This window comes from Vulpes vulpes, chromosome 13 (assembly GCF_048418805.1).
Source record: "Vulpes vulpes isolate BD-2025 chromosome 13, VulVul3, whole genome shotgun sequence".
NCBI classification, from domain to species: Eukaryota; Metazoa; Chordata; class Mammalia; order Carnivora; family Canidae; genus Vulpes; species Vulpes vulpes.
In genome coordinates this window covers 84,612,180-84,637,732 of record NC_132792.1, presented here as the reverse complement: position 1 = coordinate 84,637,732, position 25,553 = coordinate 84,612,180, and the positions used below count along the sequence as shown (strand labels likewise).

The 25,553-nt window shown below is 43.3% G+C and overlaps 1 protein-coding gene across 1 annotated transcript in view; it reads left to right on the top strand.

Annotated features, from left to right (window-relative positions):
• Positions 1-25,553, top strand: part of RAB31 (RAB31, member RAS oncogene family) — a 130,047-nt gene that overhangs the window by 31,781 nt on the left and 72,713 nt on the right. Inside the window, exon 2 of the mRNA XM_026005954.2 lies at positions 25,200-25,279. Within this exon, the coding sequence (XP_025861739.1) occupies positions 25,200-25,279 (80 nt within the window). The remainder of the gene's footprint in view (positions 1-25,199; positions 25,280-25,553) is intronic.

Sequence of the window (25,553 nt, the reverse complement as noted above, 5' to 3'; positions counted from 1 at the left end):
TAATTAAGTGGGATTTATCCCAGGAGTGCAAGAGCAGTTCAACATAAGTTCAATCGATGTAGTATAACATGTTAATAGAATGAATAAAACCCACATGATCATCTCAATCAGAAAAAGCATTTGACAAATTCCAGCACTCTTTCATGATAAAAACATGACCAAAAATGAGAAATAGAAGGAAACTACCTCCGCATGATAAAAGGCATTTTGATTACCCTACCATGCTCAGTGGTGAAAGACTGGAAGCTTTCCTTCTAAGACAAAGACTAGAGCAAGGATGCCCACTTTTGCACCTGTGTTAGAAGTTCTAGGCAGAGCAATTAGGCCAATTTAAACCGTATCCAAACTGGAAAGGAAGAAGTAAAAAACTGCTGATGGCATGATCCTAGATATCAAAAATGTCAAAGAATACACACACACACACACACACACACACACACGAGTGTAAGAGCTAAAAAATGAAATTCGCATGAACTTACAGGGTTCAAAAAAACCCCACAAAAATCAGTCATGTTTCTGTATACAATGAACAATCTGAAAAGGAGCTAAAAATGAGCTAAAAAATGAATTCAGCAAATTTCAATTCATATGAACTCACAGGATTCAAAATAAACACACAACAATCAGTCATGTTTCTGTATGCAATTAACAATCTGAAAAGGAAATTAACAAAATTATTCCATTTACAGTAGGATCCAAAAGAATGAAATGGATAGAAATAAATTTAGCCAAAGAGGTGAAAGACTTGCACACTTGTAACTAAAAACATTGCAGAAAGAAACCAAAGGAGATGGTTTCTTGGAGATGGTAAATGGAAATATATATTATGTTTGTGGACTGAAAGACTTATTATTTTGAAGGTATAAATGTTTTTATTTTTATTTTATTTTTTAAAAAGATTTTATTTATTTATTTGAGAGAGAGCATAAGTGGGGGAGCAGCAGGCAGAGAGGGAGAAGCAGGCTCCCTGCCCATCAGGGACCCTGATGTGGGATTCCATCCCAGGACCCTGGGATCATGACCTGAGCTGAATACAGATGCTCAACCAACTGAACCACCCAGGCACCCCTATTTTTATTTTATTTTTTTCATAAAGAGAAAAGTTTAATAAAGTCCAATCTTAGTGGCACTTCTAACTAAATCTCTAAGAATCCATCCTATAAGGTATAAAATTTTAAAAATCAGATTATCATAATTTTGACCTTTATTCAGAATTTTTTCTTTTTAAAGTATTTTATTTAATTAATTTATTGTTAAAGATTTTATTCATTTATTTGAGAGAGAGAGCATGATCCCAAGCAGGGGAGGGGCAGAAAGAAAGGGAGAAGGAGACTCCCTGCTCCAGGTCTCCATCCCAGGACTCCAGGGTCATGACCTGAGTCAAAGGTGGACACTTAACCGACTAAGCCACCCAGGCACCTGTGAAGTTATTATTTATTTATTTATTTATTTATTTATTTATTTATTTATATTTATTTTTTTATTAAAAAATTTTAAAAAAGATTTTACTTATTTATTCATGAGAGACACACAGAGAGAGGCAGAGACATAGGCAAAGGGAGAAGCAGGCTCCCTGTGGGGATGGTGGGGGGGCTTGACCTGGGGATCATGCCTTGAGCCAAAGGCAGATGCTAAACCACTGAGCCATCCAGGCGTCCTGAAGTTTTTTATTTTAATTCCAGCCAGTCAACCTACAGTCAACATGTTATATTAGTTTCAGGTGTCCAATATAGTAATTCAGCACTTCCATACAAGACCTGGTGCTCATCACTACAAGTGTTTCCATTTGAATTTTTGCTTTTGTTTTTCCTGCCTCAGGAGACATATCTACAAAGAAGTTGCTATGGCTGATGTCAAAGAAGTTATTGCTTGTGTTCTTTTCTAGGATTTTTATGATTTCATGTCTCACATTTAGGCCTTCAATCCATTTTGAATTTATTTTTGTGTATAGTGTAAAAAAATGATCCACTTTTATACTTTTGCATTTGCTGTCCAGTTTTCCAACACCATTTGTTGTGTAAAGAGGCTGTGGTAGGCTTATTGTTGTTTAGATGGCAATAATACCCAAAGTGATGAACAGATTCAGTGCAATTCCTGTTAGAATTCCCCAATGGCAATTTTTTTGGAATTGCAAGGGGCTCCAAGTAGCTAAAATTATCTCAAAAAAGAAGAACAAAGTTGGAGGACTCACACTTCCTGATTTCAAAACTCACTATAAGCTAAACAGTGTGATACTGCCATAAATATAGACATGTAGACCCAAAGAAGAGAACTGAGATTCCAGAAATAAACCCATACACCAATGGGCAGTTGATTTTTGACAAGAGTGATGAGATCCTTTAATGGGAGAACAGTAGTCTCTTCAATACGTGGTGCTGGGACAACTGGATAGCCACATGTTTTATTGAACCCTACTTCATACCATATACAAAAATTAACTCAAAATGGATCAATGACCTAAGTATAAGATCTAAATCTATTAAATTCTTAGTGGAGTTAAATCTTCATGGCCTTGGATTTGCCAAAAGATTCTTAGATATGACAACAAAAGCATAAGCAACAAAGAAAAAATGTGTATGTTGGACTTCATTTAAATTTAAAAAATTACGTGCATCAAAAGATAATATTAAGAAAGTAAAAAAGACAACTTACAGAATGGGAAGAAATATTTGCAAATCAAATGTCTGGTAAGGATCTAGCATCCAGATTTGTAAAACAGACTTATAGCTAAAAACCAAAAAAAGAAAGATAACCAATTTAAAAATGGACAAAGGATTTGAATAGACATTTCTCCAAAGACAATATGCAAATGGCCAAGAGTACATGAAAAGATGCTTGACATCATTAGTTATTAGGGAAATGCAAATTAAAACCACAGTGAAATACCATTTCACACCCATTAGGATGGCTGTAATTAAAAAAAGAAAAGAAAAGAAAAAATGTTGAGGATGTAGAGAAATTTTGGAACTTTCATGTGTAGCTGGTGTAAATGTAAAATGGTGCAGCTGCTGTGGAAAACAGAAGTTTGGCATAAAAAAGTTAAAGCTCAAAGAGTTAAGCATAGAATTACCGTATGACCCAGCACTTTCACTCAGATATATACACAGACCATTGAAAACAGGTACTCAAACAATACTGTACATGAATGTTAATAGCAGCATTATTCATGGTAGCCAAAAGGTGGAAACGATCCACGTAGTTTGTATGGACGAATGGATAAACAAATTGTGGTATATATATATATAGGATGAAACATTAGGCTTAAAACAGAGTGAAGTCCTGATACCCTGTGGATGAACCTTGAAAAACACTAGGCTAATTGAAAGAAGCCAGTCATAAAAGGTCACATATTGTATGATTCCATTTATATGAAATATCCAGAACAGATAAATCCAGAGACAAAGCAGATCTGTGATTGCCAGGGACTGTAGGGAGGGGAGAAGGGGGGAGTAATTGCTTAATGAGCATGGAGTTATTCGAGGATGAAGAAAATGTTTTGGAAATGAATAGAGGTGGTGGTTGCACAATATTGTGAATGTACTAAGTGCCACGCAGTCGTTCACTTTAAAATAGCTTATTATGTGTTATGCAGATTGTACCTCAACAACAACTACTACTACAAAAAACGAGTGTGCACCATTTACACGTTTGATATAGTTGTGAGGAATTAGTTCCCAGGAGGAAGAGGGTTTGGATAGCCAGTCTTAGTATTTTCCCACCAAGACCGCATAGAACACCTCAGGCCCATGGCCTTTCCGGGGGTTCTCAGGATTGGGTGCAGTTTCCAGTGAGTTTCCTGTAATTCCACCTCACCAGCTTTGTTACAGATGACTCAGGAATATCTCCTAGAGTCAAGAATCTGATTCAGGTGATAGTCATTTAAAATTTTAATCATGTGAAGGTGGGGGATGGGACAGGAGTGTGGGAAGAAATGTGTGAAATGTTAACATTTATTATGAAAAGTTAAGGAAGAATATGGAATATGTACCTTAACCTCCACGCCCCACCTAGATTATATCTGTTCTTTTTAAAATAAATACAAGAAATGAAATTCAAGTGATACAGGAAGGTACAGAATGAAAAAAGGGGAAAGCTTCTCTACCTTGGACAATCACTGTTAATATGTTCTTGTGATTTTTTTTTTAAAGAACTGTTTCTGCTTGTGTGTTTGGGCTCACATACATAGATTTCTTTAAGATTTTATTTATTGATTCATGAGAGACACACAGAGAGAAGCAGAGACACAGGCAGAGGGAGAAGCAGGCTCCCTGTAGGGAGCCTGACGTGGGACTCGATCCCAGGACCCCGGGATCACACCCTGAGCCAAAGGCAGACACTCAACCACCGACCACCCAAGCGTCCTACACACATAGATTTTCTTAAAAAAAAAAAAATAAATAAAGTCATTATAGACGTGCATATGGCTTTTTTCCTTTCTAATTGAGATACGATTGACATAGGACAATGGATTAGTTTCAGGAGTACAACATAATGATTCAATATTTGTATGTATTACAAAATGATCACCACAGTAAGTAAAGTTAAAATCTATCACCACACATAGTTACAAATGTTTTTCTTATGATTTGAACTTCTAAGATCTGTTCTATTAGAAACTTATAAACAGGGGATCCCTGGGTGGCACGGTGGTTTGGCGCCTGCCTTTGGCCCAGGGCGCGATCCTGGAGACCCGGGATTGAGTCCCACGTCGGGCTCCCGGTGCATGGAGCCTGCTTCTCCCTCTGCCTGTGTCTCTGCCTCTCTGTCTCTCTCTGTGATGACTCTCATGAATAAATAAATAAAATCTTTAAAAAAAAAAAAGAAACTTATAAACATACTATACAGTATTGTTTAGTCACCATACTGTACATGATACCCCCAGGACTTATTTATTTTATAACAGGAATTTGTACCTTTGGACTACCTTCCCTCCTTTTACCTACCTTTGCCTCAACCTCTGGCAACTAACAATCTGTTTTGGCTTTTTATTAAATAGTGTATCTTAGAGCTGTTTCCATGCCTAAAGCACTACTGATGTACTTTATTCTTTAAAGTGACTATGTAATCATCATGGTGCTAATTAGCATTTATCGAACATTTGCAATGTGCCAGTGCTGTTTTAAGTGCTATAGATATATTACCTCATTTAATCTTTATAAAAATCCCCTGAGATAGGTCCTACTACTGCTTCTCTTTTACAGATGAGGGATCATTGCACAGATAGAGTCAGCAGGAAATTTAAACTCCTTGTATCTGGTCCCAGACCCATGTTCTGACCCCACAGAATTCTGCTCCCCTTCACAGTTTGTGGGAGAGCTGGGGTTTATCATTATTTACAGCTTTCATATATTCTACTTGATTGTTTTCTCTTCCTATTTTGTCAGTATTCCCTAAAATGTGCACCATATCTCACACTCCAGGCCATGACCTCTTGGGGTCTGTGTTTTATTGGAGTTCTCTTAATGCTGTCTTTATCCTGGTAAAAGAGCTAGGGAATAAACAAGAAAAGCAAAACAATTATGATTAAGATGTTTTTCCCAAGAATGGCTACCAGGTCTTGATTCATTGGCCTGGAAAAGGGAGTGTCTATAATTTTTATAGTGCGTTTACTAAAGGAAATCTTTAGTGGCTGTTATTCTTACTAGGGGAGGCCAGGCCTAGTTGTTCTTTTTGGGATACTGTATAGAAACACCCTGAGACTGTATTGGTCTCCTCTGCTTGCCCTACCACACAGTGACAGGATCACAGAATAAAAGGACGGGCCGAGGAAGCCCTCAATCCTTGGGCTACAGGGCTGTTGACTGTTTCTTTATTTTTTTCATACGAGGTCATTGTGTCTCCCCAAATGGAGCTCCAGATCGAAATGTAGCTGGTAGCTCAACTAGCAAACAACAAGCATGACTTGAACAAGTCAGAAGGTAGGGTATGGGATACTTTATGAATTTGTGGCACATTAGCAGATGAGGGGGTATTTTGGAGATGGGTGGAGTTGTGCAGTGGGGATGTATGTTTTGGCTTTTGTGGAGAAAGAATGAAACAGCACAGCAATGCCAGCCAGCCTTCTTGTTGTTGTCTTGCAAGAGCATAAGCAACTAGCTAGTTTGGATCAAGAATCAAGGGGGAAGGTAATAGAAAACTCAGGCTCCCTAATTTTTTCCCTTGGTCAGCAAAATGACAGGATGCTCCTGCCATCTGTGTGTCCTGGCTGACCCTGTGTTCCTGGCCCCCACAGATACAGTTTGCCATTTAGATCCATTTAACAGAAAAGGATCCTGTCTTGTGGTAAAAATGCCGGCTTGGCATACGCCAGGACTCTGGGAACTCATTCTGAAATATACTGATCTTTTTTTTTGGGTAAGGGCAGGGACACAATATAGGGACTCTGGGCAGATTTGCCATCATATTTTCATATGCATCATATACCTGGGAGAGTTTGTTTTGTGTCACTGGGGGCAAGGCACCATATTTGGAGGTAGGAACCCAGGTTTGAAATTAGCTGCTTAAGGTCATATGGTTTGGTCATGGAGGAGCAGAAGTTTGTGCTTTGAGTTCAGAGAAGGCCTTACAGTATCTTTCTTGATCTCCAAAGTTGTCCAAACCACTAAGTGAAGAAACATACTTCCTTTGGCTCATTTGACCAAATTGCTATCTGAAACTTTTGGCCTGGTTGCCTCAGTTGAGCTGCAATCTTCCTGCCGGGTTGAGAGAGAATCCAGTGGGGGAAGTGGGGGAAGAAAATCATTGGTCCCCAGAGTTGAAACATGGACAGGCATAGGGTCCAAATTGAAGCCAGAATGATGATTTTACTCCTGTCTTTCCTAGCACATTATCTTTCCTAGCACATTTATTTTTCTTTCAGGTTTCTTTTTTAAAAAAATTATTTATTTATGTAATCTCTACACCCAATGTGGAATTCAAACTCACAACCCCGAGATCAAGCGTTGCATGCTCTTCCAAGTGAGCCAACTAGGCACCCCTCTTTTCTCTCTCTTTCACTTTTTTAAGTAAAATCAATCAGTGGTATTCTCATAAATCTAGAATATAGAAATGAACATTTTCTGGCAAATTAGAGGATACATGTTGCTTTCTGTAACTTAGATTCTGAGTGCATGCATAGCAATCATGCCTGTGGCCCACAGTGTGGGCGAAATATGCTCAGGCGTAAAATGTAGTCAAGTGAGCGCTCCCGGTGCTTCACCAGAGGCAGATGGGCTTTGCTGTTGGCAAGGCCTGGACATCAGGCTGTGGAGATCTTTTCCAGGCTCTGCATGTTGACTTTTTTTAGGTAGGAGAAATCATTATTCTGATGTATCATTCTCTAGGCATAGTAGTAGAGCAGCACATTATTAAGCTATAGTTTGGATGTAATAAATAATACTTGTGACAGAAACTGACTTTAGCTTTGCAGCAGCATAAGCAGCGAGCTAGTTTGGATCAAGACTTTAGCTACAGACTTTTGCCTGTAAAAAAAACCAGTGTGTGTGATGATGTGACACGGAAATAAAGGGGTCAAGTGGAGAGAGGATTGGTGATAATGTAATGTGACCAGGGCTTATCTAGAAAGTCCTTAGAGAGGTTTCCTTGGGGCAGGGTGTGTGTGTGTGTGTGTGTGTGTGTGTGTGTGTGTGTGTGAAGTTTCAGATGGGGCAGCTTGCTGCCCGGCTTCATTAGGTGGTTCCAACATGAACCAAGACCTCAGGAAGATAGGGAACATCCTGGGGTCACCAGCAGCCCTGGGCATGCTGTCTTTGGGCTGCTTCCTTCCTTCTTCCTTCAGAGGGAGTGAAAAAAGATGGTCACCCCCTGCTTCTGCCTCACACGACATAGTTGTAGCTTCCAGGAGCTTCATCTCACTGTTTCCCGGCCTCTGTGTGGAAGGACACACTGAGAGTCCCTTCCTCAGTGCTTGCTTATAGTTATTAGAAGTCTCTCTGCAGCACCAGTGAGGCTTTTTTGATAAACACAAATGTGAAATCAGTTCACCAGCTTCAGCATCCAGGAGATTTCTGGGCTTTGGTGGCACAGTATCGAGAAGATCCTAACTGACCTATCATTCTTTTAAAATTGTGTTTCTGTATACATTTTGTATGTCGTATAGTATCTTAGTATAGTAGCCTACGTATGCAGGTTGTAAGTAAATACACAATTATCTGAGGATGCAAACAATGATTTCAGTGCTGATATGTGTAGTTCAAATACGCACTGAAACCTTTACATCATTGTGAGCAGGAAAGTGGTCAGCGCTGGGCCACTTACTTGTAATACAAGTAATACTTACTTGTATTAAATTATTTTTTAACATCAAAGTTAACCAAAGTTAATCATTTATAAGTTACAAACTGCCTTTACTTCACTTGGAGATTTCTTAGCTCTGGACTACACTTAGTTCCTCTCCAGAGTTTGAAGGTTCTACATGCTGAGATTCTGTAAGGTTTAGTGGACCTTGTAGGACTCAGATGTGGCCTGCAGATGGCTTAGTGATAGGGAAAGAAAGTACCAGGAGACAGAGGCCTGGCATTGTGCCCCAGTGTGACTGTGAATTGTGCCAGGCCTCAAGTTCTCCATCCATAAAATGGGAATAATGATACCTCAGAGTCACTGTGAAGGTCAAATGCAATAATCAGTGTGAGTTTTCTCTATGAACCACAGAGCCTTTAGAATGTAGGTTAAGGTAAAGAGAGGCCATTGTTTTAGCTTCTCATGAACTTTTGACAAAGGGTACATCACATCATGCCTGAGGGAAATAGTGGGGCACCAAGGAACTCACCACTGGATCTGAGCAGTCATACCCCAAGGTGGGTGAGAGATTGTTCGAGTGTATGGTGCTCTACTTGTCTCTCTGCGTCATGAAAATGAATTCAAGACATAAGTCCACTTCTCTGGGCTGCTAAGGCCCTGAAGTCTGTCTCCATTTTTTGTTTTCATGTGTGGAACTTGTGCACTTATGGGATAAGAGATATCCAACTGAATCTGCAGAGTGGGGCACAGTGCCAGGTATGGCTTAGGCAAGCAGGATGTGCTTAGTGTAGAAGAGAAATGATCATCATGCCTGTTTGCATCTCTGGGCCTTGTCACAGAATTGGGAGCCCAGGTGGTGTTAGTCAAGAGGCAGTGGGGTATGGGATGGAGGTCAAGAGCTTGGGCATCTGGGGCAGGGGCCAGTTCAATTGCTAAGCCCCCTAAGTCTATTTTTCTCAATTGTGAGGGATGATAATAGTACATTTCTCATCAAATTGGGTTGAAGATTAAATGAGATGATGCAAGTTGACAGCACAGACTAGCTTAACGAAATGCCAAATATTATCATTGTCTTTATGAATAAGATGGTTAGCATTATTAAAAGCTCATTGCTATTGTGATTTGGAGCTCAAGAGCTCCATTTTTCCTTGGTGTCTTTAACTGTCTTCCATTTAATTTTTCCTTAGTCACCATTTCTATTGGTGACACCAATTTCAATTTACCCGGACAAGTGCATTTACTTTTTTAGAGTAGGCTCACTTCAGTGACCTTGATCTTAACCTCTGTCAGTGGGAACTTTTTACTCTCTGGCAAGGTTTTAGATTAGTTTTTCATACTGGAGGGGAGGGGTCTCAGGCTTTTTTATTTTTTTTTTTATTTTTAGACTAGAGTTGTACCATAGCATTAAGGGCATAAGGTTGGCTCTGCAATTTAATATCCGCGCAGCAGCAAAGAGCAGATCTGCAATCACTTGCTTTCTTCTTTGACCTTCAGCTGGTCTTTGGCTGGGGAGCAGTTGAGGACATGGTATAGGAAGAGCATATTTTATTCAGAGTATGTTTTCATGGCTTTACTGCTAATTATCAACATAACACTCGTTCAGGTTCTTCCTGGGAAATTTCTCCACATCTGAGTGTCTTTATCTGCAGACACACTCATTTTCTCTGATTGGGTGATAAAAGGACAGAAGTGTTTCATCTGTGGTCTTGGAGGCTTGGGCAAAGGTAGGGGGTTGGGGGTTTCTCCTGACCTCTGCTTGGAGGCTGCAGTGAGGAGTGGATTCTTCAGGTAGCTGTGATGTAGGCAGGTTTGTGTTTCCTGGTCACATTCTTAAACTAAGTATAACATTTTAGCATTTATTGCCAAAGAGCAGAGATCAAAAGTGAGGGTGGTAGAAATTCATTGATGACTTTTATTTGTATTTTGTGAAGTCTCATATTCGCTTGTGGAAGTCCCAGATGACACTAAACCAGAAGTCTAAACCATGAGAAAGTCAGGCTAGCATGGTAGTAAGGGGGGATGTTTCTGCTCACACTCCAGAGGCTAACTCCCTTTCCTCTAACACACTCCTTTCCTTTCTTACAAATGCCCTTCCTGACGCTAGTGTGCTAATCGAGTCTAGGCCTTGATGTAGTTGACCTTCACAAGTACAGGAAGAGTCCTAATACATCACGAGTCAAAACTGTTATTTAATTGGACTGTGATAGAATAAGGAAGGTGGATCAGTTAGGAGCAGACTGTAATATCTCTGGCTTGCTCTTTATGCAGTCCACAAGTGTGCATGTGTCTTGTCTGATTAAATCATGTTTGCTGTCAGCTAGTATCTTGATTAAGGGAGCACTACAGGTAGCTATATTACACCGAATCTTGGCTTGGTGACCTGAGAGGCATTGGGTGTTAGTTCATATGAGTGAGTTGGCTGAGGATGCTAACTTTTCAAGGTTACCATAATCGGGATGTAGGAACTATTTATTTTGTCTGCCCTGCTGAACTGAGCATAGAGTACAGGCCAAGCTCTTATAGAGTCCAGGCTAAGTTCTTATCACTGACATGATAGACTTTGGCCGCCATCACTTATGATGGCACATAGTAGGTGCTTAGTAAAAATGCAGCCAATGAAAGAGCAGCCTTCTAAATGGCCTTTGTTTCCTCCTTTGGTTTCCCTTCATTCCTCTTAAAGCTCCATAACTGGGTGGATTTCATTGGTTCCTACTGTTCTCAGATAAATTCTGGACTCCTTAACCAGGTTAGGACAATGCCCTTGGCCTGTGTGTATTTTGGGGTCTGTTCTGATTGAGTGATGCTCTTTGTGCTGGTGGTTAAATCATCCCGACATTTCTCATGTAAGCCTGACCCCTCTCTAGCCTACAGAACATTTGCATGCATTCTCCTGTTCCTGTTTCCAGGTGCTTCTTCCTGGTGGGTGTAATCAGCGTTTGTTAGGGAAGCAGAGCTGCTGTGTTATGGAAAAGGACTTATTGCAGTTGTCACACTTGATACCAGTGTGGGCAATGGGGCAAGGGGAGGTCTGCAAGAAGGAGCTTGAGAACCAGAGAAAACCCCTTGAACCAAAGTAGCACCAGTGTGGTGGTCAGGTGAGGGTTATCATGGAAACTCTAAGAAGCTGACACAGCCAACATCAAGTGGCCTGCAGAGGGGCAGGGTAGCTAGCTGTCTGTGGGCAGCTGTGCCTCTTGCCTACATCTGGAGGGAGGCCTGGGACTATGATAGGGAGAAGGGGTGGATACAGAAGTACACTCTGTTGAGAACCTCTTTCTACCTGCATACTGAAGAACTTCAGTAGTGGAACAGCAATTCTCGACTTCCTGCAAATTCCCCTCTTGGCTAATTCTAACCCAGAACCGTATGGAGAAAAGGATCCTGGGAAATGTCCTCCCTGCTTTAGCCAAGTTGACAGTAGGATGTTCCAGGAAGGTACACAACAGGCTAGTGTAGCAGAAGCTGTGTGGGGTGTATATGTATGTGTGCATGCGTGTGCATGTGCGTATGCTCACAGATGTGCATGTATGTGCACACATTTGTATGCATGTGCATGCATATGTGCATGTGGGTGTATGGCGCATGTATCACATGCACACATGTGCTTCAGATCCCCTGCAAGAAATGTGTGAGAATATCAGAAGTGGGGAGATAGAGCCCCTGGATTAGAGAGCTTCTTTAAGCTTCTGAGTTCTAGTCAGAACAGGATCTGCAGGAGAGGCCAGAGGAAGGGGCAGAAGGAGCATCTACTAGTCCCTGGGCTCTCCATCCACCTGTTCATGGGGAGCTGCTGACGTCTTTGCCTCCTGAAGGAAAAAAACCTCAAACCTCCACTAAATTCAACTCTTGGTCAGACTTTCTTTCTCCCCTTGCTCTGTTCCTGTTGCTAGAATTCAGCTCCCCCACCTCTCTTCCTCCATTCTCCAGTCCTACCCTCTGCCTTGCCTGACTAATGCATCCTTTTGGTATCAGATTAAAGTCCCTGCCTCCACAAAGTCTTCTCTGATCTCTCAAATATGGGTTAGATGTCCCTTTGTTTCCCCATTGTAGCACTTATCACGCACAGTATGTGATACTCTCGAGGTTACTCGTCTGTTCTTCACTGGACCAGGAGTTCTGTGAGAGTAGGGACATATGATCTTGCTGGGACTTACCAGCAATCACTATTTCTTCCCTTCCCAATGTGGTACAGGTGACAAGTGCTGGCCTGATTCCACATTCTAAGCTGTGTGTGTGAGCATGTGTGTATGTGTATGTGTGTGTGTGTGTGTGTGTGTGGTTCATCCATCCCCTTGCAGGGGTGAATGGATGACCACTGCTGCTAGGACCTCCTCTGCAAGTGCAGCATGGGGGGCGGGACCTCAGGACAGTGCAAGTTACAACACCCTCAGAGTTCACCAGACCACCTACGTGGGTGGGAACAGGAAGTTGGGAAGTAGAAGATTAAGCAGAACTGATAATCTTTGAGATCAAGCAGTGTGCATATTTGAGATGGACAAGCGGTGGGAGCTTTGTTCTCTCTAGGCTTTGGACCCAACGTTCCTTGGACCACCGACATTCAGATGGCGAGGGCTGCAGCCTGAACCGTAGATGCTCAGCATTCAGAATGGGAGGAAGTCCGAGGGCACCTATGGATTCAGCAGACATTACGAATATTTAGGTCAGTAAGTGACGGGAGAATCTGATGAGGGACCTTCTCACCATAAAAAAAACTTACCTACCCGCAAAAGTAATGTGTGATTTTGGGGGATGTCAGATGCCTGACACCCATGACTCATCCTGCAGCAAGGTGACAGGAGTGAAAAGGCAATGTGCGTTGAGTGGCGGGGTTGAGTGGCGGAGGTGGGGGTGGGTGGTGGCAGAGGAGAGGCTCACTCTTTCAGTTCATAGCTGCGCCCCCACTGAGCTGGAGCTTCGCCTTTTCCTGCTTACAGCGGTGGGGGAAATAATGGGAGGCCATCAGATTCTAACTAGGGCACAGCACCCTGGATGTTCTTTGGGTGCTGTGGCTCTGATGTGCTCTGATGTGTTGATGTGTCCTCTCTTAGGAGTGTGTGTAGGTCTGTGTGTGTCAGAGGCCTCCTGGCTAGAGAGGGGTGCCTGTGGTGAAAAACGGGGAGCATCAGCCTAAGGTGCTCCCTGATAATCACTGTCTCGGGGGTGGGGTATTCCGGCAGGTACATTATTGGATCATTCTTTGCCTTGCTTTCATCTAAACGTTGCCATTACACATTTTCTCCACAGAGATATAGGTTTGATTTAATGAGCTGTTCTTTGACTAGCCTTAAGATGGGGGTAATAGGATTCTTTCAAGCCCAGAGATGAATGAGGAAATGAGCTCCTGAGATGTATCTTCCATGCTTCCTTTCTCTCTCGGTCTTCCCACTCTTGAGCACCAAACATCCAGACCACCATCAGACTGCTGGTTGGGAGAACATTCCTACATTTCCTCTGAAAGGTCTTGTCATGGCTTGGAAGGACCACAGTAAGGGTGTGTGGATGGAGGAGGAGGAGAAGAACCGAATCTCCTGGTGTTGGAGTCTCCGCTGACTCAGCTGTGTGGAAATGATACTAAATGAAGGAGGATGTTTCTAATGAGATGAAAAGGCACTTAATAAAACGACCCAGCCCTACACAGGGAGTTGTGTGAGTGGTTACTCAGAGCAATTCTGAAATGTCTATAGTGAGATCTTAAAAGCAAATTCTGAAATCCCCAGTTCTCTGCTTTCTGATCTGGTTATGCTGTGATCTTTTCCCTAGAGGCTTAGCCTTAAAATTCTTAAGATTGAATTATTGCTGTACATTGTAGCTCTTTATCTACCATAGCTTTATTTGCTGACTTTGGGTTTATCTTCAGTGTTTAAATCATTCTGAAATAAGTTTTGTCAAGTAAGGTCGTGTCATATCTTTCCTCTCGCAGGGTCCTGAGAGTAGGCTCCTGGAGGACTACTGGGGATCGCTACTTTTGGGGCAGAGCCTCGTGAGTCCCATACAGCTTGGCCATCATCATGTGTCTAGGGCCACCCTCTCATACTCCTGACCTGCCCTCAACTTTCACTTCCCTCTCTACAAAGGAAGTATAACTTGACTTCATTAGAGTTGCTGTGTGGATTATATGAAATTGGTTCAGAGTCAGTGCTTACTACATGTTGTCTGCTACATCTGTATTAGTTACCCCCTGCTATGTAACAATCTGTGCCAAAACTTAACAGCTTAAGGCAATATACAGTTACCATCTCATAGTTTTGTGGGTCAGGAATCTGGGTGCAGATTCATGGGTCTTCCAGCTCAGGGTCACTTACCAGGCTGCAATCGGGTGTCAGCTGCGGCTGCGGTCACCTTGAAATGGAACGGGGACATGTCTGCTTCCAAGCTCCCTCGGTGGTTTCTGGCAGGACACAGTTGCTGAGACCCCCTTGTAGATGTGTTCTGAGGCCTTGGTGGCTGTTGGCTAGAGCCTCTTTCAGTTCCTTGTGTCGTGGTCCCCCACGTGTGGCGGCTTGCTTCCTCAGAGCTGCTGGCAGGTGAAAGGGCCAGCTGGAGTGTCAGTAAGAGAGCAGTCAGGTTTTTTTTTTTTTAAGATTTTATTTATTCATTCATGAGAGATACACACAGAGAGAGGCAGAGACACAGGCAGAGGGAGAAGCAGGCTCCCTGCAAGGATCCTGATGCGGGACTTGATCCTGGACCCCAGGGTCACGCCCTGAGCCAAAGGCAGAGGCTCAATCACTGAGCCCCCCAGGTGTCCCGAGGGCAGTCAGTTTTTATAATCTAACCTTGGGAGTGACATTCATTTTTTTCATGTTTTTTTTTTTTTTTTTTTTTTTTTAAAGCAAGTCATTAGGCCCAGCCCACACACGGGGAGCCAAACACCAAGGGGCAGGGACCATTGGGAACCGTTTTAGAAGCTGGCTACTGCAATTATGATCAGTATTTATCCTTATTCGCTGAATCTGCAAATTGGGAACAGTGAATATTGAGTGTTTTGTAAGAAAAATTTCAGAATATAGCAATTAAATCTGACGTTGGGTGCCTGTGTAGGCCAGGTATTTCATGAAATCAGTGGATTTTCCCTCTATGAAGAGGGGAGCCTCTGTCTTTGTCATTTGTCCAGTGAACTGTTTTGCCCCACTGAGAGCCCGCACATATGTTGCTTGTGAGGAAAGAAAGGTGGCCAAAGAATGGATTGGTTCCTTTGGCAGGAAGTATGATTTAAGGTTTTATTTATTAAGTAAATATTTAAGTAAAAAACTGTGTTAATTTTTTTTTTTAAATGGTTAAGGTCACACCTTCTAAGATTCATTAGATAAACTGAAATTTCTGCTTAGCTGCACAGAATTTGTACATCAGGACATACTGCACTCTGAGAAGTGCCAAGAAGCAGTGGTTCTGTTATAAGAATAACGGAAGTAAAGGAGCTATGGAACTTGCCCTTCCTCTTTTAAAAACTATCTTCCTTCTTCAACTTATCTGAAAAGTAAGGCAGGAGGAGAGATGGTGACTGAGAGGACTTCTTTAAGAGCTGGGGAAGGAGTGGGATGGAGCTCCTGGTATTCATCTTTCTTCACTCTTGCCATGTCCGTGTCTTTGGCTTCCTGTGACCCCTGGGACATTCCTCTGCCTCCAGCAGGGCTAAGAGGCACTCCACCATTGAGGCCAGAACATCCATGCCTGAACAATTTCTGAACTTCAGAATTCATCAGATCTGCCAACTGGAATAATGAGAGGCAAATAGATAAATTTAACAATAGGAGAAAGGGGACAGTATTTTTAAATATTATAAATATTTTCTTACTAGCATTGGTTTCTTTGGTGTGGTTCATGTTCCAGAAGCATGACCATCTCTTCTTTTTAGACATTTACCTAAGAGTCACAAAAGATCTGAGATGGAATCCTAGCCTTGACACTCATGTCCTTGGACAAGTTCTTGTGATTCCTTCCTATCAAATGAAGATGCTGAGATTTAATCAAACTTGTTGAAAGATATGAGAAGACAAGGCAGTTTAACCTTTCCGTGGATAATAGAAATAGACCCACAGAGGACGTGAATAATGGGATTATCAGACATGGACTTTAAAATACATAAAATATAAATATGTTTAATATGTTCAGGGAAATAAAAGTTATGACTTCAAAATTTCACAAGCAATCGAAAACTATAAAAAGAAAATTTTATGACAGAAAAAATACAACAGTTGATAGTGGGGAAATCAATAAACGGGATTGCCATCATGTTAGAAACATTGGTAGAAAGAACTAGAAATTAGATCAGAAGATCTCCGCACTATAACTCAGACAAAAATATGGAAACAAAGAGAAAAGAATATGAGAGATATATAACATAAGGTGAGAAAGTTTAATACAGGCATAACTGGAATCCCAGAAGGAGAGAGGAGATATCATTGAGCAGAAGCAATACTCAAAGAGTTCAGAACGGATACTTTCCACATGAAATGCCTAGCTGGGAACTTTTTATATGCTCAGTAAATGTCAGCTTTTCTTATTGGCCATATTACTATTTTTCTCACCCCTGCTCCAGTGAAAGATTTGTACTATTGGCAATATTGCTGGACTCTAAATCTGCTAGGCCATTTGTTCAACAAAGATCTCTTCAGTCTCCCAGGGCGCTGTGCTTGTGCTCAAAGCCTGGGCATCTGGTTCTCACTGGCTGCAATCCTCCCCAATGTGAAATTAGAGTAAGTTTTCCCCTAGAAACAATAAGTTATCCCATAGATAGAAACAAATAGCAGTTCTGTTGTAGAGAGCTATGGTTCAGCAGCAAGTTTGGGAAATACTCATTATTTATTTACAGCATTATTTCAACAGAAAAATGCTCTCTGGATTTCAAATGATTAGCCAGCAAATGCAGTGTTGGAAGATTCCTTTGTAGAGTTTAAGTCTGAGTCTGATTGTCCTGAGTGCAGGAATTGGGCTTCATTCTCTCCTCTCCTGTCCTTGCATATTGCTGACTGTACAGGCACTGATGGGACTAGTGGATATGTGAGGGATGCACTCCTGCTGGAGAGCCATGGTTTGCCTGGTGAATGGAGCCCTGGATGTGGGGAAAGAGTTGTCTGAACATTGGTGATGCTTTTACTAGTTGTAGGACCACACGCACTTCACCTAACCTTTCAGACCATGGTTTCCTTACATGGGAAATGTGGGTAATGCCTTCTGTCCGCTTTACAAAGGGCTGTTGTGAGGACCCAGGGAGAGAGAAAGTAAGTGAATACTTGTGTCTCTGTTCCCTTTTAAACCATTTAATTGTCTCTTTCTTGTGGCTTTCATGCTCCTCACTTCTGCTTATTACTTTCTATTACCTTGGAGGATATTTTTACAGCTCTCCTGGTCATTTTTGCACCCAAACAATGACCTCTTATTCTCTGTATGTGGCCTTTACATAATTCTTATATACATCTAGAGAACTATGGACATTTCCGAATTTTATTCATTAGTGCCCATGGTACATTGATCTAAATGCATAAAGTCACTTATGCTGTTGGGGTGCCTGGGTGGCTCAGTGGGTTAAGCATCTGTTTTCGGCTTAGGTCATGACCCCAGGATCCTGGCACTGAGCTCTGCATTGGGCTCTCTGCTCACGGGCGAGTCTTGCTTCTTCCTTTGCACCTCTCCCTGCCTGTGCTCTCTTCTCCTTCTCAAGTAAACAAATAAAAATCTTAAAAAAAATTCACTTATGTGATTTACATGCTTACAATAATGTCTGTAAGCATTTTGTCCTCATGAAGTAGATGAATACTTCATGACCATGGTTTAGTGACTCCCAGGCTCGGGGCAGAACCCAGTTTTTTCAGTATGAGGCTTTTCAGTTTCCTTTTGTCATATATAGAATTAGGTTCTCTTTGTAAATGGATTTTGAAATGTTTGTTATAATGCACACCATTGACATGTTTCAAAATAGCCATGACAAAGACAGAACAGAGTTGTTGTGTGAACGCTCAGGGGCTTTTAATTTATATTGTATATTCCTAGAATAATTTTGTGGTGTGCTTTCCTAAGTACGGTGCAATGCCTGTAGTTGGATTTTCTTGCATTGCTACTTCAAATTTTTCCCAGAACATAACGTGAAGTTTGAAATTTACTACAGAGATCTCACACCACCAAAGGAAATCTTGTAGAATTTGTGATAATAAAACAAGCACATTTTAGACTTGAGTTTAATGATGTTTTTTGCTTTTATGGTGCTTTTTTTGGATAGTGGTAACTGTGATTTATAAATATTGAACCCTTTTTCTTTCCAGTGTCAAAGATATTTAGAGCTCAGGGGCAAACAGACCCATTAAGTCTGTAATTTCAATAAACCTTTAAATGTCATCCAGGAACAAAGTATTTCAGCTCTCCTGTGGAAAGGGTGTTGTAGATACAGAAGTAAAGTGATGCATGGGAGCTCTCCACAGAGCTTACTGGAAGCTCTGGGGGTGGGGGGTGGGGGGTGTGACGTGCAATGTTTTGACCTTGAGCCCTTAGTCTGGCCAATTCAGTTTCCTCAGAAGCAGTGACCTGACTACTGTGAAGGCTGTGTGTGATTGGGGTATTCTATGAGTTGCTTTGTCATCAATCCATGGAAGAGATGTGGAATGGGGGTGTGTATCTTCTCCCCATTAGCCAAAGTTTTAAGAAAATACTTGGTGGGTTAATATGGAATTTGTGCCACCTTTCTGTGGGGTTTCTTTGGAATTGGGTGCTTCGAGGATTGGGATATGCTTGACAAAGTGTATTCCTCAGTGTCAACTCCTGTTCTGTTTTTTCTTCTGGGTGGATCCAGGGTTTGGGGAAGGAAAAGTGGTGCCACCGAGGAGCCCTGGCTGGGATGGCTGGGACCTGGCCAGCTGACACAGGGCGTGGTGGTGAGGCCCTGGGCTGGGCACCCTACAGCCGCAGGAAACGGAAATGGTCTCCTCCATGACCTCATTCCTTCAGCAGCAGCAGTACATACTTCCTCTAGACATCTCTGCCCCAAAGTGGAACTAATAAGCAGGCACACGCAGCACTGCCCCAGATCACTAGTCACTGTTCTCTGCATTTGCCTGCAGTATGTCTCCAAAAGGCCATCTCGTGCGCACAGTGAGCACGTCCAGTGTCCTTGAGGAGACCTTTGCTCTACTGGCCAGACTCTGGTGCTCTCAGCTTCACTTACCTTTGGGGTCAAAAGATCAAGCCATTTGCCCTCCCATGGTTCTGTCTGTGTCTCTCTTTGTTTTTCTCCATTCATAAAACCTGCCTGGCCTCCACAGTCCTCCTAAATTCCTAACTCAACTCCACATCAACATGTAAGATACTTCAGACTTTTTAGAAGTGTGCAAGGCTCAAAGTCTAAGCACTTAAATAAGCAGATGACTGAAAAAAACCCCAAAATATGTGCAAAAAACCCCTTGCCATGTGGGTTCCCTCTGATTCCTAGACCAGAGACAGATGCTGCAATGATCATTTCCCTAGTTCACATGATGGGCAAATCATAGTCTGCCTCTGACATTTTGGTTGGCCTGAAATTAAAGCTTAAGAGATTCCTGTCTGTGCCACAAGTTGTTTAATTCTTAGTGGTTTTGGGGGCCATTTCTAATTTTTATAAATAATACTTTCATGAACTTTTTTGTGCTTATGTTTTTTCTTCTTTTAACTACATTCCTAAGAATGGAATTCCTGAGTCTGTGATTCTTGGTCTGGCTTGTCATTTCCTTTCCATAGGAAGCATGTTGGCTTATAATGTTCTTCGTGAGTTTGGAGAAGAGGAGACTGTAGGAGTGTGTTGACTGTTGGGAAGAGTAGGGCAACAGTAGGGGACAACCATTTGTTCTGGGAACACACATCATTTATTATTGTCTGCAGAGCTTGTTGAAAAGATTTTGAGCCCCTTTTCCGGTTCAATAAAATAACATATCCTCAACTGATTGCTGATGTCTTCCATTAGAGCAGGCTTAGGTAGGGGTGGTATATTTGCCTGGGACCTACCGTTCTTTATGTTGAGAGATAGGAACGCCTCCTTGAAGCCTGTCACGGTTGTCCAGGAAGGAATCAAGTGATGCCTCGAGTTTTACCGGAGAGCAGCTGCAAGTCTGTGGTTTGTGATTTCATAATGATGGATTTATGTGTGATTAATAAATGTGACCATTGGAATAGTAGAGATTGTCACGTCAGGTTCTCAGAGGATTATGTTATTAGCTCCAGACGGTGACGTATATGGGAGAAGTATCATGTAAGGCATCCACTTCCCTGTCAGTAGATGGAACCCATCGCTGGGCCTCAGCCTGTGTCTGGTAAAAACCACACAAACGAAAATACAATAAAACACTGATTACCCCCCAGGGAGGTTCTACTGCACTTCATATCTGGTTCGTGGAATCATAATTGGTTTGATTCCAGTGCCTCCCCAGTAGCTGGTACCATGTCCACCTTTCCTTACCGCAGAACCCCGGCAGATCTAGTGTGAGGACACACAATGCTCCTCTGGAAGGCAGTGATACAAGAATACAAGCACACCTCATGAGTTCTAGAGAATGGACTTTTTGGGGGACGAAGTCGACATTTGGGAGGGAGGTAGATTTAACCCCACCAGAGCCTTAACAGGATTTCACTGGAGCTCAGAAAATTGGGTTCTGACTCGGCCAGCCAACTGTGTGGCCCTGTGGAAGTCTCCCCGCTTCCTCTTTTGAAAAACCGGGAGACTGGACACGATGCACTCCCATAGTCCCATAATCTTCTGAAATGGGGAAAATAGCCGCAGAGACAAGTTTCCTTCCGTTCGTGTTAAGCCACTAAAAATAAAATGGCCTCTAGAGACTGGTGGGCAGCTGCGGCCCCCTCGTCCTCCCCCTCCTCACAGACGCCTTTCCTCACCCAGTCGGCCGCCTGCTTTTCCTGCGGCCAACCTGTGGGATCTCTGGCGCACTGGCCCTGACTCAGCCGTGCTTCGTGCTTCCGTCCTGTGTCTGTGTCCCTGAGGCCACAAGGTTCCTGCAGGCCGGGACTGGGCGGCCGCGGCCCTGCCCGCCGCTCCCGCCCGCTCCTGGAGCAGGGCCTTCCCCTGCTGGCCGCCGGGGGCACAGCAGCGCCTCCAGCCGTCCTCGGGTCTGCAGCCGCACCAACCCCGGGCCTGGAACATTCTTGGAAGCAGTTCCCTGGAAGAATATTGTCTTTGTCCTAGACAGACTTAAGCTTTGCCTGCCCTTTAGTGTGTTTATTGATTTTCCTGTCACATATAAGAGAGAGTGAGAGAGAGAGAGAGAGAGAGAGAAACTTCGAGAGTGAAAATATAAAAAGAAGACAAACACCGAGGCTGGTGGGCTGAGGAGTTCATTGTTCAGCCCAGATGTGAGCAGCCTGCTGCTGGACCTGTTCAGGAAAGCTAGTGTTTCAGCCCGAGGCATCTGTAGAAGGTGATGAGTAGAAGGGGGCATTTCCAGGTGGCCGGAATTTTTGAATTGTTCATCCTCAAGGGCATTTTGAGGCTTGGGCTTGTCCGTTCCGCTGGGCTGTTTTGGGGATCTGGAGCCACTTTTTTTTTTTTTAAGATTTTATTTATTTATTCATGACCGACACACACAGAGAGAGGCAGAGACACAGGCAGAGGGAGGAGCAGGCTCCATGCAGGGAGCCCGATGTGGGACTCGATCCTGGGACTCCAGGATCACACCCTGGGCCGAAGGCAGCCCTAAACCACTGGGCCACCCAGGCGTCCCTGGAGCCACTTGTTTTGAGTGGAGCTCTCAGGTAGGATGAAAAGAGGGACCCAGAATGTTCCTAGAGCAGGGTCCTCATCACGAGGTGCGCCGTCTCCCCAAAGCCCTGCGCACCAGGGGCCCCTCACTTGCAGGGAGGAAGGCCCGATGTTTGCAGGGGGCTGGCGTGACCTGGAGGCATTCTGGGGGCTGATTTCCTCAGCTTGGAAGCACAGTGAGCCTGGGTATAAGCCGAAAGGATGCCTGGGAGGACCCAAAAGGGACAAAACTTGGGAGATAGGGATTGGTGTCCTAAGTCCCGGGCAGAGCAGGCCCGGCCGCTGTGAGTGTGGGTGCTCCCTGCCCTCCCTGCCATGGAGGTGGGGGCGCCTCTGCTGTCCTGTCGGTCTCCGTCGGCCTGCTGCGGGCAGGGGGAGGCAGGCCTTGCCCGAGAGAGAGAGAATTCCTACACTAGGGACGAGACAGCCCTCATGGGAATGGCTTCTGGGGGTGCATGGACAGCAGACATGGATCCTTTAGCATTTCTCTCTCTTTTCTTTAAAATTTTATTTATTTCTTTCAAGTTTTATTTAAGAGGACCAGAGAAAGAGGCAGAGGCCTGGGCAGAGGGAAAAGTGGACTCCCTGCAGGGAGCCCGATGCGGGACTCATCCCAGGACCCCAGGATCATGCCCTGAGCCAAAGACAGATAGATGCTCAACCACTGAGCCACCCAGGCATCCCAATCCTTTAGCCTTTCTTGTGGGATAACGAACTTGAGAGCTTCTGACGGGAGGAGTTGCACGCTCTGAGCTTGGTGACATAAAAATTTGCAAACACAAATCGAGGTGGTGGCTGGTGGAATGAGGTCCCCCCTTATCCCACCCCCCACAATCCCAGGCAGCTCACAGAGAGCATTCCTCCTTGTTTTCCTTCTCTTCCAGGGTAGGGCAGCACCGTTGTTTGGTTTTTGAGGTTCCCTGAGGTTGCGTGGGCTAAAGGGTGGCCAGAGCCGCTCATCTGTGGGGCTGGGAGGGGGGTGGTGGGAAGCAGAAGGAATTCAGAGCAACTGAGCTAAGAAGAACTGAGTTGTGGGGTTTGGGGAACTGTGAGGCACATTAGCCAGAATCCATCCTGAAGGTTCGACACAGTAATAGCAGTGGCATATTGATCTAGAATCCGAGGAGCTGGTGTTTTAATTCTGTTGCCACCTCTTTGAACTCTGTGCGTTGATGTGCACGCTGCAGATAAACAGCCTTTAGTGCTTTTGTTTACTGCGGCTCACAACCAGGGAAGGCCGCTTGCACCAGCATAGGAGGCCTTCTGGGGAATGATTTTCTGATGGGCATCAGGGGTGTTTGTGGGAATTGCCCCCTAAGCATGGGGATGAGAAGGAGTAAAAAGAATTCAGATTTCCAGTTGGTGTTTCAAATCTCATTTCGTATTTCAGTGTAAAGAAAAGCACATTTCTCTAAGTTTCAACATTTCCTCCTTGATTTTTAGGCTTTGTACACCTTTAATAGAAAAGAACCATATCACTATTTGTTTCTTCTTGGGCTATGTCCTGTTTCCTGTTCACTTACAGATCTCAAAATGTCACCATGATCCTTTCTGATAAGCATGTGTTGAGGAGGACTTCTCTGTGTCAATCGTCTGTGAATCTTGTGTCTTCTTGCCTTGCCACTGCTGTTAGAAGAGCACTGATGGCTACTGAAGCCAGTTGCCTTGTTCTAGTCCTGTTCTACCTTCTAGACAGTCTCCTGATTTTACCGTATACCTCTTCCTTTGGAATTTCCATTTCTACCATCATATTTTTAATTTCTAAGGTCTGTCTCATTCTCTGAATAATCTTCTAAAATAGTATCCTGCTCTTTTTGTGTGGGTATAAATGCCTAATATTTCTTAGCTGGGCATTTATTTTTAAAAGATTAAAATGTGGGGATCCCTGGGTGGCGCAGCGGTTTGGCGCCTGCCTTTGGCCCAGGGCGCGATCCTGGAGACCTGGGATCGAATCCCACATCGGGCTCCCGGCGCATGGAGCCTGCTTCTCCCTCTGCCTGTGTCTCTGCCTCTCTCTCTCTCTGTGTGACTATCATAAATAAATAAAAATTAAAAAAAAAGATTAAAATGTGTATCTAAAGGTCTGTTTGCACTAGGGCTTGCAGACTGGTGCAACATGGCTTTTAGTTGGGAGACTCCATGTGTCAGACTCTGCAGGATTTTTCCTCTTAGCTGAATGGGACTCCTCCTCACTTCTGTGTTGGTTCACAGGGAGGTGAGGGGGTGTGGCAGGGTCACACAGGCACTCCCTGAGCTGTCACGCAAGCCCCTGATCCTAGCCCTATCTGATACAGATTTCCTGGAGACTCAACTTCCATCCTGTTCCTGGAAGGCAGGAGAGTCTGTCCTTGGTTTTGTGGCCAGGGGCACCAAGGGTGTGTTTTTGTGTGACCTTGCTCTCCAAATTCTTGATATGTTCAGGGATTCTGCGACATGAATTGTTTTTGCTTCTCAATGGCTCTCCTCCCTGGTGGCCTGAAGGCTCCAGCTTCTTCTTTCTCGTGACCACCAAGACATGTGCTTTTCATTGATATAACTTGTCTGGTGTCTCGTCTCCCATCTGTTTGACCTTGTGAATTTGTGTCTTTTATTCCTTAAACCATTTGGCAAGGGTGTTTGGAGGGAGTGGATAGAAATGCATGTATTTGATTTCCAATGTATAATGGACCTTTATCTTAATTAGCTTTAAAGAATTATTTAACAGAGAGAGCATGGAGATGAGACCTTTATATATTTAAGCAAAACTTGAGGTTATTATGCAGCCATTAGATTCTGAAGAGAAAATGTCAGAAATGCAGCAATTAGAATTCGTAGGTCTTACAGAGTGATACCTAGAAAAATAGATTATATAGTTTTTGAGTGGTAAGGTTTTGAACAAAGTCAGTTCTGTCTCTACCAAAACAATTCAAAGTGTTACCATATTTCTCCTCTAGACCTCTTCAAAAATTTTCAAATCTGGAAATACATATATTGTGAACATGTGAGTTCTAGGCTAATTATCGTATGTATGTGGGACGTGTTTCTAAAGCTTATTTTTACCATCCTTCTTTTCTTTCTATGAAAGCAATACAATTTCATTTTAGAAAATATTGATATGAAATAGAAGAAAATGTCCTCCTCCCCTACTTCCATCAATCAGAAATAACCTCTTCCATCCTCTGGTTCTGTGTTTATACTAGGTCAGAACTGATACACTTGGTCTTCATGGCGTGTCCTCATTCTTTTCCAGGACACCGGGGTTGGGAAATCAAGCATTGTGTGTCGATTTGTCCAGGATCACTTTGACCACAACATCAGCCCGACCATTGGGTAAGTTCCTGTATGTTCTTCTCTTTCACATTTCTTCCTCTCAAAGCACTCAGAGAGGTCACTTTGTGCCTGAGCCTTCAAGCAGTTTTCATCCCAGCCAGTGAGACTTGATCCCAACTGTAAAGACTGACAGAAATGCAATGACTTTTAGGCAGTATGTCTGGGCTTACTTACTGTCCCTGTCAATAATTCTTTTTTCCTAGCCAACTGTCCTTTTAGGCTATAGCCCAAGACCATCTCCTTGATCTCCAAGAGCATTACTCTGCAAATCACA